At 50.6% G+C, this 20,087-nt stretch overlaps 2 protein-coding genes and 1 non-coding gene across 3 annotated transcripts; all 3 read right to left on the reverse strand.

Moving 5' to 3' along the window:
- Positions 1-59: 59 nt before the first annotated feature.
- LOC101905029 (6-pyruvoyl tetrahydrobiopterin synthase) lies at positions 60-2,291 on the reverse strand (the record flags this gene model as incomplete). Its single annotated transcript, XM_059876207.1, has 1 exon — positions 60-2,291. A coding segment is annotated over one exon (450 nt), but the record flags the coding sequence as incomplete, so codon positions are not given.
- A 686-nt stretch (positions 2,292-2,977) lies between these two features.
- On the reverse strand, positions 2,978-17,926 carry ORAI1 (ORAI calcium release-activated calcium modulator 1). The gene is given in 2 exon segments (NM_001099002.1): positions 2,978-3,993; positions 17,387-17,926. Coding segments are annotated over 2 exon segments (912 nt in total). The 5' UTR covers positions 17,693-17,926; the 3' UTR covers positions 2,978-3,387.
- TRNAE-UUC (transfer RNA glutamic acid (anticodon UUC)) lies at positions 10,543-10,614 on the reverse strand. Its single transcript has one exon. It is a non-coding gene; the product is annotated as a tRNA-Glu (tRNA).
- Positions 17,927-20,087: the final 2,161 nt, after the last annotated feature.

The following is a 20,087-nucleotide window of genomic DNA, read 5'->3' on the forward strand; positions in this document are numbered from 1 at the left end:
TAGAAGCTGCAATAGCAAAAAGAAGGGCTCCCTTCCCCACTCAGCCCACCAAGCTGCTGTTGGCCACGTCCAAGTTTATTCAGAAGGACAAGAGCTTAAGGAAGGCCACACATGTGCATGCGTGCTAAGTTGCTTCAGTCGTGTCTGACTCGTTGCAACCCCATAGACTGTAGCCGGCCGGGCTCCTCTGTCCATAGGATTCTCCGGGAAAGGATACTGGAGTGGGCTGTCATGCCCTCCTCTTGCAGATTCTTTACCTACTGAGTCACCTCGGAAGCCCATGCTTTCCTCCAAGAACTCTCACTTCATTCGGTCAGAGCACTTTGTTTTTGTAAAACCACTTTCTATGTCAGGGTTATGGGACAGAACAGGGCTCTCAAACTCAAAGGCCCTCTGGGGCCAGACAAATAACATAGGAAGCTGGGCTGGAGTTATACAATAGGGAGTGGTGGGGGCTGTGGCAAATTCATTTCCTGGGAAGAAGGAGCTGCAACTCAGCTCCTGTTCATTGAGGCTCTGCAAGAAGGCAGGCCAGTAATGCCACTGCTGGGTCTTCCAGTTTCTTCAGCAATGTCAGAATCAGCCGATGTAAGATTTCTGGGAGTGTCTAGGCTCCAAGCCAGACTTACTTCCAGGTTTGAATTCTGCCCATTACTTACCCTCTTTAGACAGCAATTTCTTGTCATCTGCAAAATGGAGATAAAATTCCTGCCAAAATGCACAACCTGATCATAAAAATGAGTAAATACCAGAGAAACTAGATGGAGGTTGCATTCTACAAAACCACTGGCTTAAACTCTTCAAAAATGTTATTAAAGAGGACAAAGAAAGGCTGTTCCAAATTAAAGATGACTAAAGAGGGACTTCCTTGACCATCCAGTGGTTGAGACTTCACCTTCTACTGCAGGGGGTGCAGGTTCAACACCTGGTCGGGGAGCTAAGATCCCACATGCCTCAGGGACGAAAAACCAAAACATAAAACAGAAGCAATGTTGTAAAGGCGACCAAAGGGATATGACAACTCATTGCAACGCATGATCCCGGATGGAAAAATCACTGCAAGAAAGGACATGATGGCGATAAGAGCAAAATTGACAATGTTGTATCAGATAACAGTATCGCATCAATGTCAAATTTCCTGAATTTGAGCACTGAACTATGCTTATGTAGAGGAATGTGCTTGATTTTAGAAGGAAATCTGCAACTAATGCATATGGTTCAGAGGGAAACACATATTGTCATCCTCACTATTCAGTTTTGGTATCTGCAAATCTGTCTGCTTGCTGAGGTCAAACAAGGTGACCCTCTGCCTTAGTTTCAGCTCATGATGTAAACATCTATCCTTTTCATAGCCTATTTAGCGACTGGGGATGAGGGGACGATGGGGCCCCCTGAGCCACCTTCCCCACAGGCCTTCCCAGTTGTCCCAGAGTCAGTAGTGGCGCATAGCCATGGTAGAAATGCGCCCAGTGGCGCTTGGTCACCTGTCGGGGGGCTGCCGACACATCCCCCCTGCCACCACCCACCTCCACTTGGAGAGGAGAGAGAGACGAGGGGCAGAGGGTTTTAAAAGCCCTCATATTTTGGGGGCTTTTAAAAGTTGGTGATTTCACTATTTATTTTTTTTTGCTGAAGTGATTTTAATCTACAGATGAAAGACTCTTTAAATGATACTCAGAATACATTACAAACTTGGTTTTAAATTAGATTTGAGTCTAGAACAGGACTCACTCACAATGACTCCAGAACACAATGTGGAAGTGCAACAGTAAGGTGATGACTTCTTAATTGTTCAAGGGGATAAAGATCTTCAAATATGGATGGAAATTAATCTCTAAGAGTTATTCTCCTTTATAGACTACAATATTACTGTCGGTTTTATATACTTTTACTTTATAAAGAACTCCCACAGGAAGAAATTTCTGGAGGTTTTCCCAGATATATACAGCTACATTTTCTGTTGTGCTTACAATGTCTGCAAAATATGGCACATCTAGATCCAGATTCTTATGATCAAGGGGCTTCATGATTGCCTCCTCCATATACTTTTTGAGGTCAGTCAAATTCATGACCATTCCTGTAACAGGATCAACCTCTCCATGTACTGTCACCACAACTTTGTAATTGTGCCCATGGCCATTTGGGTTGTTGCACTTCCCAAATAATTTCAAGTTTTCTTCATTACTAAGAGATTTGCCCGGGGCTCCACAGCCCTGTCCCCACCACCTGTGGAGGGCGCACCCCACCTGTGGAGGCGGTGGGTCGCGCTGAAGGAGGCGGGACACTCGATTTCACTATTTAAAATGACCCCAAAGGGTAGCAACGAAGCACTGTCTACAGTGTTCGGAACACAGGAAGAGTGACATGCCTTACGGGGAACATACGTGTGTGTTACAAATAAGTGACATGCTGTTGTGATAATGCATAAGTTCAATGTTATTAAGGTGTCTTTAAAAAATATCTTTTAAGTAAGGTGTCTTTAGAAAGAAACAGGCAGCGAGTTCCCTGGTGGTCCAGTAGTTAGGACTTTGCCTTTCAATGCCCACAGGGGATGCAGGTTCGATCCCTGGTGGGGAGCTAAGATCCCACATACTGCCTGGCCAAAACACCAAAACAGAAGCAGTACTGTAACAAATTCAATAAAGACTTAAAAAATGGTCCATATCAACAGCAACAAAAAAAAAACTAAAAAAAAAAAAAAAGTGTCCAGATGCTCGCAGGAACCTAACCCCTTTCTCTTAGGAGCAGTGGTTCAGCATTCAATTAATTCAGTGTCCTGTAACTATAAAGCAGAACAACTGTGAATGATAAGAGCTGCCTACATAGACATTTCAGTTACTGCTCATGCAACTTTTTCAGATAGGTTGGAAATATCCCAAAACGTTGAATTTTTTTTTCGCTTAGAGGCTCACCTGACTGATCCACCGGGAGAAAGGCCAGGCAGTTCAGACCCAACAAATACAGACACAAGAGGAGGTGTCCCTTATGAGTATATTTCTGTGTTCACACACGCGCACACGCACACAACTGACGCTGAACGGAGAGGGAGGGTCAAGACGGAAAGAACAGGAGGCATCCAGGTGGTACCTGCTCGGGGGAGGAGAAGGGACAAAGGGAGCGTTTGTCCCCGCTCTGGCTCTCGGTGGTGGCCTCTGAGCAGGAGGTGACCCTGGAGCTGGAAGAACAGGAAGTACTTATTCTCTTAGAGGAAAGTTTCAAAGTGCAGTAACTTCTCTTTAAAAAAAAAAAAAGCCTCTTTCCTCCACTTTCTGCCCCTCCCTGACGAAAGCCCAGCCCCCTGCACACGCTGTCCTTGAGGCTGGGGCAGGACAAGGTCGTGGGGAAGGGCGTAAGGCCAAAGCTCTGAACTGCCCAGCCCAGGGAGGCTTAGGCATAGTGGCTACCCGGGGTCAGGGGGTGGTCCCCTCTGTGGTCTAGCTGGTCCTGCAGGCGGGCAAACTCGGCCAGTTCGTTGAGTTCCTGGAACTGTCGGTCTGTCTTATGGCTGACCAGTGAGCGGTAGAAGTGGACGGCAAAGACGATAAAGATCAGGCCGAAGGGGACCATGATGGTGGTGGAGGCGATGGCGGCGGCCTGGCCTGGGGTGATGCCGCCGGTGCTGCTGACGTTGGCGGCCGCCCCGCCGGCCGGGGGTTTGCTGGTGGGCCGCAGCTGGCCTGGCTGCTTCTTGAGGGGCAAGAACTTGACCCAGCAGAGCAGCACGACCTCGGCCAGGAAGAGCAGCGTGCCGATGACGGTGGAGAAGGCCCAGGCCAGCTCGATGTGGCGGTGCATGCGCTCGTGGGGCGACTCCTTGACTGAGTTGAGGTTGTGCACGTTGCTCACGGCCTCGATGTTGGGCAGGATGCAGGTGCTGATCATGAGCGCAAACAGGTGCACGGCCACCAGCACCGTGGTGCAGGCGCTGAAGGCGATGAGCAGCCCCGGAGGGTAGTCGTGGTCAGCATCCAGTTGTACCTCCACCATCGCCACCTGCGGGGAAGAGCGGGGAGAGGGGGGCTGAGTGACGAGGACTGTCACAGCTCAGAGGCTGTCCTCCCGTCAGGCTCTGGGACCCTGGGTAAGTCACTGTGAGGCCTCTCTGAGCCTCAGCTTCTGTTATAACGGGGATGATAGACCCACCCACTTAGGGTTGAGAAATGGCAGAAAGTACTGATAAAGAGAAAAGGCTCAAGGCCAGGCTGCCTGGATTTGAATCCCAGTTCTGCTACTCTTGAGCTGTTGATCCTTGGGAAAGTCACTGAACCTCTCTGAGCCTCAGCATTTTTATTTGTAAAACAGGGACATCATATCAGTTCATAGGCTCATTTTAACAATTAAGTGAGAGTTCCTAGTACTGGGCTTCCCTGGTGGTTCAGACGGTAAAGAATCGGCCTGCAACACAGGAGACCTAGATTTGATCCCCGAGTCAGGAAGATCCCCTGGAGGAGGAAATGGCAACCCACTCCAGTATCTTGCCTGGAGAATTTCATGGACAGAGAAGTCTGGCAGGCGACAGTCCAGAGAGTCCCAAAGAGATGGACACAACTGAGCAACTAACACTTTCGGTACATGACAAATACCCTCCAAATAGTAGTCACCACAAATGGTTAAAATGGTAAGTTATATGTAAATTTCACTATGACTAAAAAAAAAAGTTAACATTAATGAAAAAAGGCACCCTCCCTATTGGAGCCACACTCCCATTCCCAAAGAGAGGTTTCTTCTTGCCTTGCTTCTGGGCATAAGAAGAGGCGTGGGGTGAAGGGATGAAGGCCCTCCCAGGTCATACCAGGCCCTTTCTGAGAACACAGAGCACCAACCACAAAGGAATCAAGACAGGCTTCCCAGAAGAGACGGGCTGTGACAGGGCGCTGCGGTGCAGACTGCAAGCCCTGAGGCCATCTCCTCCTCCAGCCCCAGCGCTGGGCTCAGAGCCCCACGGCTGACGTACTAGCTGCTCCCCAGTTCCTGGAGACCTGTGGATCCGGGGTTACCAGGGGCATGCTCCAGGCCCCGCCACCCACCCCCTCTCACCTGGGCCTTGCAAATCACCCCCATGTAAAGAAGCCAGCTCATCAGATCTGGGCTGGGAGAAGCGGGTGGTGGGCACACTGCCAGGGGCTGCCTGCCGAGGCCAGAGACTGGGGCGCAAGTGCCAATGGCAATACCATTAAGGAGAATGACCCTTTATAAAGGGTTTGCTGTGTATGTGCCAAGCTCAGAAGGGGGAGGTCTGAGGCTAAAATGTACCCACAAGCTCCTGCCCTGATCCCTCCTTATTCCTGGGGAGGGAATGGGCTCCTTCCTTCCAGCTTTCTTGTCTGTAATACCTGGCCCTGTCTGCTTTCATTTCTTGTACCTCCTCAGCCTTCTGAGGCCTGGAAAGGCAGTGTGGGGCAGTGGTTAGGAGCATGGGCTCTGGAGCCAGGCTGCTTGCTTCAAGCCCTGACTCCTCTGCCCTTTATTACGCTGTGTGACTCTGGCAAGTTCCTTCAACTTTTTGAGCCTCAGTTTCCTCATCTGTAAAAAAAAAGAAAAAAGAAAAAAAAAGGGACTATAGGGGCAATTCCCTGGCACTCCAGGGTTAGGACTCAGCAATTTCACTGTCAAGGTTTGATCCCTGGTCAGGGAACAAAGATCCTGCACGCTGCACAGCATGGCTGAACAAACAAAAAACCCAGGGACTTCCCTGGTGGTCCAGTGGCTAAGACTCCACACTCACAATGCAGGGGCACTGGGTTTGATCCCTGGTCGGGGAACTAGATTCCGAGTGCCACATGCCAACAGTCTGCATGCTGCTACTAAAGATTTCATGTGTTGCAATGAAGACTGAAGATCTCGAGCACCACAACCAAGACCCAGTGCAGCCAAATCCCAAAACAGAATACTAGGACATAACTCAGAGAGTTGTGAGGACGGAATTAATCCCACATCAAATCCTTGGGCTTCCCTGACAGCTCAATTGGTAAAGAATCTGCCTGCAATGCAGGAGACCCTGGTTTGATTCCTGGGTTGGGAAGATCTGCTGAAGGGATACGCACTCCAGTATTCTTGGGCTTCCCTTGTGACTCAGCTGGCAAAGAATTTGCCTGCAATGTGGGAGATCTGGGTTCGACCCCTGGGTTGGGAAGATCCCCTGGATGAGGGAAAGGCTACCCACTCCAGTATTCTGGCCTGGAGAATTCCATGGACTATTCAGTCCATGGGGTCTCAAAGAGTCGAACCAACTGCGTGACTTTCACTTCACTTCAAATCCTTAGTGCCTGGCCTAGAGTAAACCCTCAATAAAAGGAGCTTTATTAGTACTGTTGTAATTCAGTTTAAAAACTTCACTCCCAATCCCAGCATCTCTATATGAACCCCCCCTGCCTGGGCTGGGTTTCTATCCCCCAACCTGAGCTGAGGACACCAAAGCCAAATTGGCAAGCCTGAGTTTTGGCTCCAGAATCACCACTGCTTCCCCCTGGGTGACCTTGGTCAAGAATCTTCCCTTTGTCTCTGACAAAGGAGGGGATGTGGCAAGACTAAGGTCACCATCTAGAGCTGATATGGGGTCAGATACTTTGAGAATCTGGTGAAAATACTGGATATTTCTTAAGACACCCAGGTATATATAGTCATAGGACTTTTCAGACAATTTCAACAGGATTCGCAGACTTTTGTCTTGGAATTCCCACAATTGATGGTTGTATAAACTTCTCAGCCCAGGAGTTTGTAAAATGTTTTAAGTTCACATAAATCTGGGGCAGTGCGCCATGAGGATTTGGGCCATTTTTAGGATCACTGGTGGCCTAAGGCCAATGCTGAGATTTCTTAGCACTTAGGGCATCAGGGCACAGCAGGTTAAGGGCTGTACCCAGGCTCCCTGGTCTCTGTCCTCAGGCCTGACCATGCTGGAAAAGGGGGGCACCCCCAGCAGGGCATACCTCCTGCCTCCTCCCCACCCCTGGCACTTCCTCTTCCTGTTTTGGCCTGCTGCCCCGGAAGCTGAAACTAGAGAAAGGACAAACAGGAGAGCCAGCTGCTTAGCTGCTCTAGGCCCACGGGCTGTTGTTTCACTCACTGGAAATGTCCAGACCCATCAGGTACATGGGGCCCAGAGCTGGGTGCCTATATGGGGAGGGGAGGGGGAACATGCCAACATATACAGTAACCAATCTGTTCCCTTAAACCTGGTATCTCTACCTCTAGAGAGCCATTAAGAGTAAACTGAGTCCTCCACTGGTGAGCTCTCAGTGCCACAGGGGTTGTTACAAGGATTCAACAGATTAATGAATAAAGCCCTTAGCATAAGACCTGGCATGCATATATACATCTATATTACACTTAATAAAGCGTCAGTGATGGATACATGTATATGTATGGCTGAGTCACTCCGCTATACACCCAAAACTATCACAACATTGTTAATTGGCTATGTGTGTATATGTGTGTGTGTGTGTGTGTTAGTTGCTCAGTCATGACCGACTCTGCGACCCCATGTACTGTAACCCGCCAGGCTCCTTTGTCCATGGGATTTCCCAGGCAAGAATACTGGAGTGGGTTGCCATTTCCTCCTCTGGGGGATCTTCCCGACCCATGGACTGAACTCACGTCTCCTGTGTCTCCTGCACTGGCAGGCAGATTCTTTACCACTGAGTCACCTGGGAAGCCCATCAATGATTATTAGCAACACTATTATTACGTTTTCACAAATGAGGAAACTGAAGCTCAGAGAGGTGAAGTCAGTAGTCCCAAGTGTTATTCTGCTGCTGAGTGGAGGATCTATACTTAAGTCCACTTAGCTCTAAAGCCCGTGTGCAAAGGGGTTAACAGCATTTTCCTCACACCTGCTACTACAGACTGAATGTCTGTGAACACTCTAAATTCATATTTGAAATCCTAACCCCCAAGGTGATGGCGTTAGGAGGCAGGGCTTTTGGGGTGATTAGGTCATGAGGGTGGCACCCTTGCAATAGGATTAGTGCCCTTATAAAAGAGAACCCCCAGGGACCCCCTCACCACTCTTGCCCTGTGAGAACACAGCAAGTAGTAAGACAGTGTCTATGAACTAGCAAGTCAGTCCCTTACCAGATGCTGCATTTGTTGGCACCTTGATCTTAGACTTCTAGCCTCCTGAATGGTGAGAAATAAATATCTGTTGTTTATAAGCCACCCAGGTTGTGGTATTCTGTTTTAGCAGCCCAGACAAAGACAATCACCAAGGAGATTAAATGAGGTCTTGACATGTTTTTAACAAAGGGCCAGCCCACAGAAGGTACTCAATAAATCTCAGTTAAAAAGAAAAACACAGGGCTTAAAATGGAAGACGAATAGCTCCTGGACGCCCTCAGCTGAGGCTGGTGAGAGCTGACCCCACATTCTGTCCCCTAGGGAGGGGGAGGGGCTCAGACGCCCTACTCTGGACCCAGTCTGCCTCTTTCTAAGGCTGTCCCTGCTAGAAACCCTGGGTAGAAGGAGAATGTGTGCCCCCAGGCACAGCTGACCACCACAGCGGGACAGGAACCACCCTTGCCACACCATCTGTCACACCCCAGAGCCAGAACACTGCAGCTGTTGGGACACACCTGGCCAGGGGACGCTAGAACTTCCCCTGAGGTCCTAAGCTGGGAGGAGGGGGTTAGGTAGGCTGGGCAGCTCAGCGTGCGAACTGAGCTCCTTCAAGGAGGAGGATGGGCTCCAGAAGAAACCCCATCAACTGTGCTGGGCCCTACAGTTCCTGGAACTTGACCACACTGGCTGGCTCTAGGTACTGTCCCCACCTGGGGGACCAAGCTCCATGTCCTGGCGCTGTGGGAAGGAATGGCTGACACAGATCAGGTCTCCTGATGAGAACTGTTCATAAGCAGAAAAACGACTGCTTTTTTCAGAATGTGTCCCACTTGGGAAATCTCCCCAAGAATAGGGAGGGTAAAGCCAGGAGGGCCTCGTGGAATCTGGCAGGCGACTCCCAGGGCCCCAGCTGAGTCCCAGAGAGATCAAATCAGATCAGATTGCAAGCAGCTTCGCAAGGTAAATATAGCCAGAGTGCTGGGCCGTTAACCCAAAATAAACAGCTCCCAGCCAGCCACGGGCCTGCTTAAACCTGGACACATGGGTTCTAAAGGATGAGGAGGGGTAAGGGACCCCCGGCCCCACGTCACCCTGGTCCGTGGACCTCCGATACCTCCCTCCCCCGCCCCCCACAGGGACATCAAACCTCACCCATGGGCTAAGAGGCACCTGTGATCCCAAGAAGGGTAGGGCCTGGCTGGCTTTGCCAGGTGTCTGCCTACCACGCCCGGATGCCAACTACCTCTCCTCACTCTTGCTGGACTCCCTGGAGACCCCCTGCCACCTGGTGCCTAGAAGGCTGGGCCCCTTGGAGGCAGCCCTCCCATGCCTGGCTCCACCCGGGTGCCCAACAGCTGGGAGACATAACTCTGCCTTCCCCAGCCTGCGCTTCTCCTGATCACTCAGGCCGCCAAGCCACAGTCACCCCGGGTCACCCAGGGCCATCTGAGCCTGCGGCCCCCACCTCAGATGCAAACCATCTACTAAGAGAGGATCGAGCGCTCCTCTAAGAGTTTACAAACTTTTCTGACCACTACAGCACAGTATTCCAAAGGTTTCCATAAATAGACACATACCCACTTATAACAGAAACAAGTTTCCCCAAACAATAATTATCTTTAAAGCATGCTAATCCAGTCTACTCTTACAACACATGACACATGTGGCTGCTTTCTATTTCATTCCACTCTTCTTCCAATAAAAATTAAAATGCTGGTTGCGACTCACTTTTTGTCACGAGTCACTAACAGGCTGAAGCTGCAGGAGGGCGCAGAGAACAGGCCTAGTCTTCCTGTTCATCCGGCTAATTTTGAGCACCTCCGGTCTCTATCTCTCAAGTAACCTCTGTTCCAGGGCCCTCCAAGTGAGGATGGGGCCATTCATTCAATCATGGACATTTTTTTTTTTTCCTTTGGCGGTGCTGCGAGGCTTATGGGACCTCAGTTCACTGATTGGGGATGGAACCTGCACCCTGAGTAATTCAAGAGCCAAGTCCTAACGACTGGACTGCCAGGGAATTGCCCTTATGAACTTTTTCTGAGAACTTACTATGTGCCTGGAGGATCTTGTGGCTCTGCTGGAGACAAAGAAAGCAGGAAGACAGACGGAAGAATCCCTGCCTCAGGGAGGATGACAGGCACTGAAGGTGTAGGCAGGTATTTTCAGACGGTGATAAGCGTCCATCCACTAACGCTCCTCCACCACTGCACTTGCCGAACACGTTCTGAAGATGTAACGACATGTCCGGTTTCCTCCACTCTACTTTCCTGCTTCTCTAGCTTCCCTGCACTTCCCTTGTCCCTCTAGGGGCCTCATGAATGTTAAAGGAATAAATGAAGGTCAGACTTGACCCAGCGTCTCTAAAGTGCCTGAAGATAATCCTATGTGATTCACTGGAAACCAGAAGGCCATAGGAGAACTCTCATGACATTCCTTTTTTTAGCTCATCCTTTAAACTTTTCAATACTGTGTCTTTACTTACTTCAGTTCCCCAACCAGGGATTGAACCTGGGCCCTGGCAGTGAAAGTGCTGAGTCCTAACCACTAGACCACCAGGGAAGTTCCTATGTACCTTAAAATAATTCGTTTATTTTTAAAATTTTTATTTTTTGGCCATGCTGTGTGACTTGAGGGATCTTAGCTCCCCAACCAGGGCTCAAACCCGCAGCCCCTGCAGTGGAAGCGCAGGGTCTTAACCACTGGATTGCCTATGTACCTTTTAATACTCACGCTTTATTAGCACTCATATCATACATTACCATATATCTATGTATGGATTCTAAGTCTAATGTTGACAATACTTTGAGTGGGGTGTGCACTCAAAATGCTGGAGACCACCGCCTAGACCAGGGGTCGCCAACTGGCCTGCAATGTACTTTCTGCAAACGAAGTTCTACTAGCACACAGCCACGCCCACTCACTCACCTAAGGTCGGTGGCTGCTTTCAAGCTAGAACAGAACTGAGGACAGGTTTCCCCCTGTAATGTATCTCTGAAACTATTCACGAGCTGAAATGGCCTAAAGGGACGGAGCAATTACCTTAGGAGATATTTTGCTAACATATGCACAAATAAACTGAGATTAAAGCACTGGTGCTCAGACATAGCTCAGAGCTCTGACAGCTTGATGCTGAGATGCTGAGTGTGATTCCTGGGAAAGGAGCTTGGTGGTATCAGTCTTACCCCTCAGGGCGCATGCTGCCTCTATAACCGCTAGCTGCAAACCAAATGCTGCGTGCTATTTTCAACTTTCACCATTTTTTGGTAAAAGTAAAAATTCTCTTTGGGTTTCTTTCGGGCTAGTGAAAACAGGTACAAATGCAGGTCTTCTGTAAAATCGAGGAGGTGTAAAGTGAACTTGTGAAAAGTGGTGGGGGGGGACACCTGTAGTTACCACTGAGACCATGTGGCCAGCAAAGCTGAAAACATTTACTTCACAGAAAAAGGTGGGCCATTATTGGGTTAGATCAACGCTCCTAAAAAGGAATGTCAAACCACGGTCCCAGAGGATTCTCCTCTGAAGAGTTTGTGGTTCTATCAGTTTGGGGCATTCCCTTCTGGGAAGCATATTAAAGGCCCCCTGAGAAGAATTTCCACCAGAGAGAAACTTGCTCTTGGTTAAATTTTCTCAGAAGTTTTAGGGCTTCCCTTGTGGTCCAGTGGGTAAGCCTCTGTGCTTCCACTGCAGGGGACGTGGGTTAAATCCCAGGTTGGGGGACTAAGATCCCCCATGCTGCACAGCCTGGCCAAGAAATTTAAAAAGTGCAAACTGTCACAGTTTTTATTAATATTATTAATTAATTTATTCATTGGCAGCACTATGTCCTTGGACTGCAAGGAGATCCAACCAGTCCATTCTAAAGGAAATCAGTCCTGAATATTCACTGGAAGGACTGATGCTGAAGCTGAAACTCGAATATTTTGGCCACCTGATGTGAAGAGCTGACTCACTGGAAAAGACCCTGATGCTGGGAAAGGCTGAAGGTGGGAGGAGAAGGGGACGACAGAGGATGAGATGGTTGGATGGCATCACCGACTTGATGGACGTGAGTTTGAGTAAGCTCCAGGAGCTGGTGATGGACAGGGAAGCCTGGAGTGCTGCAGTCCATAGGGTCACAAAGAGTCGGACACGACTGAGCGATTGAACTGAACATGGCATGTGGGACCTTAGTTCCCTGGCCAGGGATCGAAACTGCGTCCCCAGCAGTAGAAGGGCGGAGTCTTATCCACCAGGGACGCTCCATAAACTGTCACAGTTTTATTTTTCCAAGGGAACTGCTTCCCAACACTTATTACCACAGTGTCATCTTGGGAAACCCTAGAACTCTCCTTCACCAGCCCTGGACCCAGAAACCAGCAGAGCTTAACACAAACCCTGGCTGAAAACCCCAGACACGTGCACAGGCACTTGTGAAGTTTTCCAAAAGGCTTCTCAGCTAGGCAGGGAGTGCCTTTCCCTTGGGGCATTTAACAAAATTCCATTTATACCGACTCAGCGTACAGAGGGATCCATCTGTAAGACTTCGAAGACCCAGTTTTCAGCCAGCTACATGGGACATGGCGAGAGGGTGATTGAGTGGAAAAGGCTCCAAGTCAGACAGACCATGGCTTGAAATCTACTAGCTGGATGATCGCAACCTCAGTGAGCCTTTTAGTTTCCTCACCTACAGTACATACCTTTAAGGACTGTTCTGAGGATTAAAAAATGAATGGAAAAAAAAAAGGTCCAGGCTCATGCCTGGTGTTCAGTAAATAGTAACATCATCAACATTATTCAAGAATTCATCATGGGACTTCCCTGGTGGTCTAGCGGTTAAGAATCAGCCTTCCAATGCAGGAGACTTGGGTTTAATCCCTGGTCAGGGAACTGAGACCCCACATGGTGTACTGCAACTAAGACCCAACTCAGCCAAAAATAAATAAATGAATAAACATATTAAAAAAAATTCATCATGGAACTCTTTTGCTCCAAAATCTTCCCTGGCTCCCCACTGCCTGTATCAGAAGGCCTTGCACTGTCTAGTTTGGAAAGAGTCACCTTCCTCTACTATCCCCGGACATGGCTTCAACTCCAGCCACACCAGACTCTCTGCCTTTCCTTCCCTAAGACCTTATCATTTCTCATCCTTGTAACTTTGCTCCTGATGCCTCCTCTGATAGAGGGTTCTTTCTCAGCTCTACTCCACCACCCTTAAGGCTTAGCTGGAATCACATTCTTCTAAACCAGTTAACTATCATAAAAGCAGTCCTAGGAATTTCCTAGCAGTTTCAGTGCCGTGGGCCTGGAGTTCAATCCCTGGTCAGGAAACTAGGATCCTGCATACTGCTTGGCCAAAAAATAGTAGTCTCAACGTTATGGGAACAAGGGTGAGTGAGTTTCTGTCACACCTGTACCACGTGTATTTTAAGTGCTTTGCAGATACAAATGAACCGTCACACTGACCCATTGAGGTTGGTTATTGCTATTACTCCCATTTCACAGCTGAGGAAACAGGCCCGGGGACATTAAGCAACTTCCCCAGCATCTCACAGTTCTAAGTGGCAGAGCGGGGACCTGGATCCCACTCAAGCAGTCTGGCTCCAGGGTCCCTATTCTTTACTTCACTCTACAATACTCGAGCCTCCCAACTCAGGCCTTCCATCGTTCTCTGGTGCTTCCTCTCCCGCAGCAGTGGGGCCACACCAGTCACAGGGTCTGAAAGCTTCCCAGCCAGGTAACCTCAGACAAGTCATTCACTGGGCACTTACTCTCACTCCCCATTCTGAAGCTCACAAGAAACGGTTCAAGAAGAATACTTAGCAGGTGTCAACCTATTCCAAGATCCCAATCAACAGTGGTAATATTTACCACTAGTACTTAGCACCATGAGCAGTAATACTAATTTCTTACTCATCTCCATGCCCCCTGAACTCCCAACATGTCACAGAGGCTCAATAACATCTTATGATTTGAGCCCTTCCTTCCAACTCATTTTCAGAGAAATGCCAAGCTGCTTCTGAACCCGCTCTGGAACCTGGGAACAAAAGGGTGCTGGCAAGCAGAGAACTTGAGGAGGCAGATAATCCAAAAATAATTGATCCCAGGTCATGGAAAGCATTTTGTTTATGGCAACAGGCTGCCCTTCCCAATTATCTTCTGCTTAGGCTAACGTTACAGGCTGCCCGCCCCAGGAAACCAAGATTGCTGTGTGTGCGCATGTGCGCTCCCCATAGCTCCCAGGGGATAGGGTCAGGCGGAGGCTGGCTGCCTCTTGCTGAGAGGTAAACTGAGGCAGGGGTGGCCTGAATCACAGCACCCTCGGCTCAAGAAGCACCTGCAGGCTGCTGATCCTCTGCTACATCCTGGGCCCTTGGTTTTGGAGTCTGGATGCTGAACCCAGACAAGGTGTGCTATTTCCAGAAGCTCCATCAGTAGTGGGATGCTTGTCTGTAGACCAGAGAGGGCCCACCTAAGGGTCCATCATCAGATCCTGACAATTCCTCAACCCTTTGTGGGTCCAAGCGAACCTTGTAACGACTCTTCATGCAAGTCCATGGAGGAGCAGGATATGTGTTTCCTTTGTACACACGAGAAAACTGCCCCCAAAGAGTAAAGGCACTTGCCTGAGGTCCCACTGCCTATCTCCCCAGCACATCAGGGCAGCTGTTTAGGCCTTTCTGCCCAGGAAAGGGGAGTCTCTCCATGCCCTCCAGGCTCCTCGGAGACCTTCCCTCAATTTCACCTTGTGTGCGGCTGAGTCTGGCAACCTCACCAACTCTCTGACCCTTGGAAATCAAAGGTCACATCATATCACTTCTTCTGGGTTTCCCAGTCTCTCAGAAGGAAGCCCTATGGGGGCAGGAAGTTGGTTGTGCTGACTCACAGGCCAAGGTAGAGTAGTCCAGGAAACCTGCTCACTCCGTTTCCATGGCACCTGGCTGCATGGCACCCCTTCCTCTCTGAGGCTCATTCACAAGGCTGGATGCCTGTGGTGGGGGCGGGGTGCAGGCGGACCTGCCCTGTTGAGCCCTTCTCTCCACCCCAACCCTGTTTCTCCCCGTTGTTTGCAGACTCACGGCAAATGCAGTTACTCTCTTGTTAAGTGCCTTCCCAGAATGGAAGTGGGCACGGGATTCAGCCTTCCCTGCTGGCAGAACTTGGGGGATTTCATCACTGGAGCCAGGAAGCCTTCTCCACCCCAGTTGGGTAGCATAAAGGTCCCCAAGAGACAGTCTGGTTGAGTCAAGGCCCACCAAGTGCCGCCGGCTGCCCCTGCAGCCTGACTTCCCCACACTGTTTTTAGCAAGAGGAAGAGGGAGGTGACATCTGATCAGAAGGCCCGGCTTCTAAGAGACTACTCAAGAAGGCAGAAAAGCTTCACCCGTTGCCTCCTCACTGCTCCTGGCATGGGAAGAGGCCTGGGCAGCTATGAATTTACCACCCCAAGAAAAACGGGAACAGGTACCCCACCATCTGAAACAATTCACTGCTGTGACGAGCTGACAGCTGCTGGCGTCACTCCCTTCCCCCTAACTGTACCATTTTATTTTGCTCAAGAGAAGTTTTTCTGCTCTATTTCTCATTCCCTACAAGGCCTGGTCCTAAGAGGTCCCTGGCAGCACGGGGCTCAGAGCTCCATACACCACAAACTGCATAAGTGTCCAAGAGAGTTGTGCATATCAGCCAACCTGGGTTCAAATCCTGCTCCAGCAAGAGAGCTGTGTGGCCTTGGGAAGGTCCACTCCAAAATTACCTCCAAGTGCAGTGGAGGACTTAGTGTGTCAGTTAGGGCATCTACACAGTGCAAAGTACCTGGTGGGTGCTTGGCTAAGTGTCAGCTGTTCCTAGGATTTGGGGCTGATGGAAGAGAATCCTTTCCTGTAGACCTAAACTAAAAACTAGAGTGACACTTCTTACAGACACACACATTTTATCCTTCCCTCTCAAAGGCTTCCTTGATTAAATTTTTTCAAAGAAAAAATTATTTATTTATTTGGCTGCGCCACATCTTAGTTGTGGCACATGAACTCTTAGTTGCAGCATGTGAGATCCCTGACCAGGGATCAAACCTGGGGCCCCTGCATAGGGAGAGTGGAGTCTTAGCCACTGGACCACCAGGAAAGTCCTCGATTAAATGCTTAAATTCAGAGAAGCTCCTGAGAAGCAGCCTTCATTCACCAATTGAGGACTCAATCAAGGCCTACAGAGGGATTTGCCCCAGGCTGCACAGGCGGCAAGAACAGACTCAGGAAAGCGCGTCCCCGACCTCAGACAGCTGGTCTTGCCACCATGGCCCCGGGTGCTCTGGGCCTGCTTAGGGCTTCTAAAAAGTTCTCACTCCTTGCACCACCCACGAGTTTGTGGAGCCCAGGGAGAGTCCCAGACACACTCCCTTCCCAAGAAAACTCAAAGGGTGCAGCCACTCCCTTCCCCAAGGTCAAGAGCTTAGCTCACTCACCAGTGAGGCAAGAGTGCTCTGCACTAAAAACCTTGGGGGAGTGGGGGCAGACCCCATCCTTCCAGGCTGAGGTCAGGAAGCTACTGTTCTGTAGCTGTCTTGGGAGACTCCAGGATTCCCAGCCTGAAGGCATCCTCTCAGCCACTTCTCAGCCCAACATGCAGCCTCACCTACCCCACCCCCCAGAGGCTGGTTCTCACTCCGACCCAGCACACAAGGAGGTGGGGGTGGGGTGGGGGCGGAGGGGGGAAACTAAGCCTACCCCCAACATCAAGAAAGAGCCCATTCAACGGGAACATGTCCCACCCTCCTCCCCCACACCCAGTGACTCAGTGACAAGTTTCTGGAGCAGAAACTGAGGGTGGGGAGTGGTTGTCAAACCCCCAGGCTGAGGCCCTCGGAAAATACAATAGGAGAAAGCGTATCAGGAAATCCCCTCTACTAGATAATAAAGGAAGCTGGCCAATTTCTTCTGGCCTCAAGTGTGGGGGCACTAGGAGATGGCTCAGGGGTCCTTCTCCTCCCAACCTCCTGACACCTGCTCCCAAAGAGATCAGACTACTTACGTCAGTTTCCCTTCCACTTCAACATGCCTGGGACTCTTACATCTACGTCGAGCATCCTGCTGTTTCTCCCTCCTCGCCACATCAAGCTTGCCCATCTGAGCCCCCCAACCCTGGACATTTGTATGATACCCAACCTCCCACTACGGGTGTCACTCTTATGTCCAGCATCTCTGGTCCTCCCAGCGTCCACGACAGCTTTCTCCCAGCTCTTCCCTTCACCCCCCGACCCTCTAGCCCTCCCCGCCAGCTCCCCTGTGCGCCCCGTCGGGGCTGTGGGAGGCAGCGGCCAGGACCTGAGAGGGGGCAGGGCAGGGCGGCCCGAGCTCACCATGGCGAAGCCGGAGAGCAGAGCCGAAGTCCGGCTGGAGGCTTTGAGCTTGGCGCGGCTCAAGTAGAGTTTGCGCCAGGACAGCGCCTGCATCGAGTGCTCGTTGAGGCTCATCACCTCGGAGTAACTTTGGCCGATCCAGTCCGGGTAGGTGACGGCGGGCGGCGGCGGCGGCGGCGGCGACCCCGGGGGCTCCCCGTCCCCGCTGCGGCGGCGGCTCCGGCGGCTGCCGCTGGTGCTGTTGCCGCCGCTGAGGGGAAGCTCGGGGCTGTTGCTGCTCGGGGGCGGGGCGGGCTCCGGATGCATGGAGCACGCTGCAAGGGCGCGGGCCGGCCCGGGCGCCTGCTAGGGCAGCGGCCCCCACCCCGCGCCGCACCTCCGCCTCCGCTTGAGGAAGCCGCCGCCTGGCCCCAGCGCGGGTCCGGCCTCAGCCGGCCGGCCGCCAAAAGCAAGTAGCTCGAAGAAGCGACTACAGCACAAACTTACAGGCCAGCCGTGGCGCTTGCAAAAGCCCGGGGCAGCAGAGACAAGAGCCTGCTCTCAAGCAAGCGTCCCGGATCCCCGGGCCCGGACCCTCGGCGAGCGACACGATTGGCCGCCGTCCGGACTAATTTGCATGCGCCCCGCCCATCTGAGGTGGGCGTGGTCATCGTAAGTCATGTGATTCGTCTCATCCGACGGTACCGCCTACAGTCCCTGGCCAGGCGCCGTCAGCGCCCGCGCCTCTTCCTGGAAGCGCTTCAGCCCCCGGGCCTCTCTCTGTTCCTGCTGCCGGCACCTCCCATCTCCGCAGCTGCTTTTATGGCCCTTCTCCCAGAGCTCGGACTCCTGGGTCGGGCCACCTGAATTCACCTCTGGTCGCCTCCTGAAGCCCGTTTCCTCCTTGGAATAAGGTGACTTAGGATCTGCAGGAAATAGCAAACTGTGATGTAGATAGAGTTCATTCATTCTGTGTATTGAGCGCCTCAGTTCAGTTCAGTTCAGTCGCTCAGTCGTGTCCGACTCTTTGCGACCCCATGAACTGCAGCACGCCAGCCCTGTCCATCACCAACTCCTGGAGTTTACTCAAACTCATGCCCATTGAGTCGGTGATGCCATCCAACCATCTCATCCGCTGTCGTCCCCTTCTCCTCCCGCCTTCAATCCTTCCCAATATCAGGGTCTTTTCAGATGAGCCCGTTCTTCGCATCAGGTGGCCAAAGTGAGCGACTACTGGGTGCCATCACTGTTCTGGGCACTGAGGGTCGGGTGGTGAATCAAATGGACAAAATCCCCTGCCTTCGTGAAGCTTACATTCTAGTCTAGTAGCAGGGACACGCAAACACCAAGGAGTAAGCTATAATAGTTTAGAAGGTGGTAAGTGTATAGAAAAGTAAAGCAGATCAAAAAGAAAGAAAAGAAAGTAAAGCAGAGAAAGGGGGCACAGGTAGTGTGCAATGGCTTTTTTTTTTTTTTTCCAGGGCTGAGATTTGTGGTATGTTTTGTCCAGTTCGTTCACTTACAGTTCACTATCCTCTGAAACAAGCTGGGATACAGGATAAGAAGCCCCTTCAGTACGTTTACTGTGCACCGATTAAGCGTTAGGCTGAGGGATTCCAAGAAAATAGTAACTTTCACGGAATCTTACAAATTAGTGAAGAGAATAGGCAGTCAACGAACAAAATAAGTTCACGTTTTTCTGACTTGGTCACTTTTGAGCTGAGACCTGAACCAGCAATGCAAAGAAGCAGGGACCTGCTTTCCTGGGGCGGAAGGGAATAGCAGATACAAAGACTCTGAAGCAACAATATCTGCCTGTTGGAACATTAGGAGGCCAATTTAGCTACAGAATAATAGAGGGGAGAGGTGAAGTGAGGCTAGAGTACTGAGGTAAGAACTGTTCCCTAGGGTATCAGCTCCAGGAGGGCAGGTACCGTCGCTGTCGATTTCACAACTCTAGCATCTAGAGGGTTGCTTGGCACACTGCTCAGTAAATATCTGTTGAATGAATAAGTGTGGGAGAGACAAGAATGAGTGAAACTTATAATTATCCCAGAGTCAAGTCACAAGCATGCAGCATTCCAGGTCAGCTATGTGAAATTTAACTCTTGTCACCACTAGAGGGCACCCCTCCATTCAGCCACATTATGGGATAGACCTGAAGGCCCCCTCCCAAAAGCCTCTGGAGTTCTTCCAGAGTCCTTTCTCTGTTTTTTATGAAGACCAGGGAACTTGGAATTTGAAATCTCATCCCACTGGGCTTGTTTCTTTGCTGGCCTTTGTACTTGTCACTTCTTTCACTTACCATCTGTGTCTCAGCTCAAATATCACCTCCAAAGAGGGCCCTTCCTTTTCTAAAGTAGGCCCCGTTTCATGTTATGTCACCTCACCCTGTTTTATTTCCCTGATAGTTCTGATCACTACAGTATCTGAAATCACCTAGTTTATTTATGTACTGACCTGTTTGTACCCCCGCCCCCCTCAACAAATGAGTGTGCGTTCAGTTGCTCAGTTGTATCTGACTCTTTGTGACACCATGAATTATAGACTCCTCTGTCCATGAAATTTTCCAGGCAAGAATACTGGAGTGGGTTGCCATGCCCTCCTCCAGGGGATCTTCCCAACCCAGGGATCGAACCTTCGTTTCTTGTGTCTCCTGCATTGGCAGGTGGGTACTGGTTCCAAATTGGGGAAGGAGTATGTCAAGGCTGTATATTGTCAC

This window comes from Bos taurus, chromosome 17, assembly GCF_002263795.3.
Source record: "Bos taurus isolate L1 Dominette 01449 registration number 42190680 breed Hereford chromosome 17, ARS-UCD2.0, whole genome shotgun sequence".
Lineage (NCBI taxonomy): Eukaryota > Metazoa > Chordata > Mammalia > Artiodactyla > Bovidae > Bos > Bos taurus.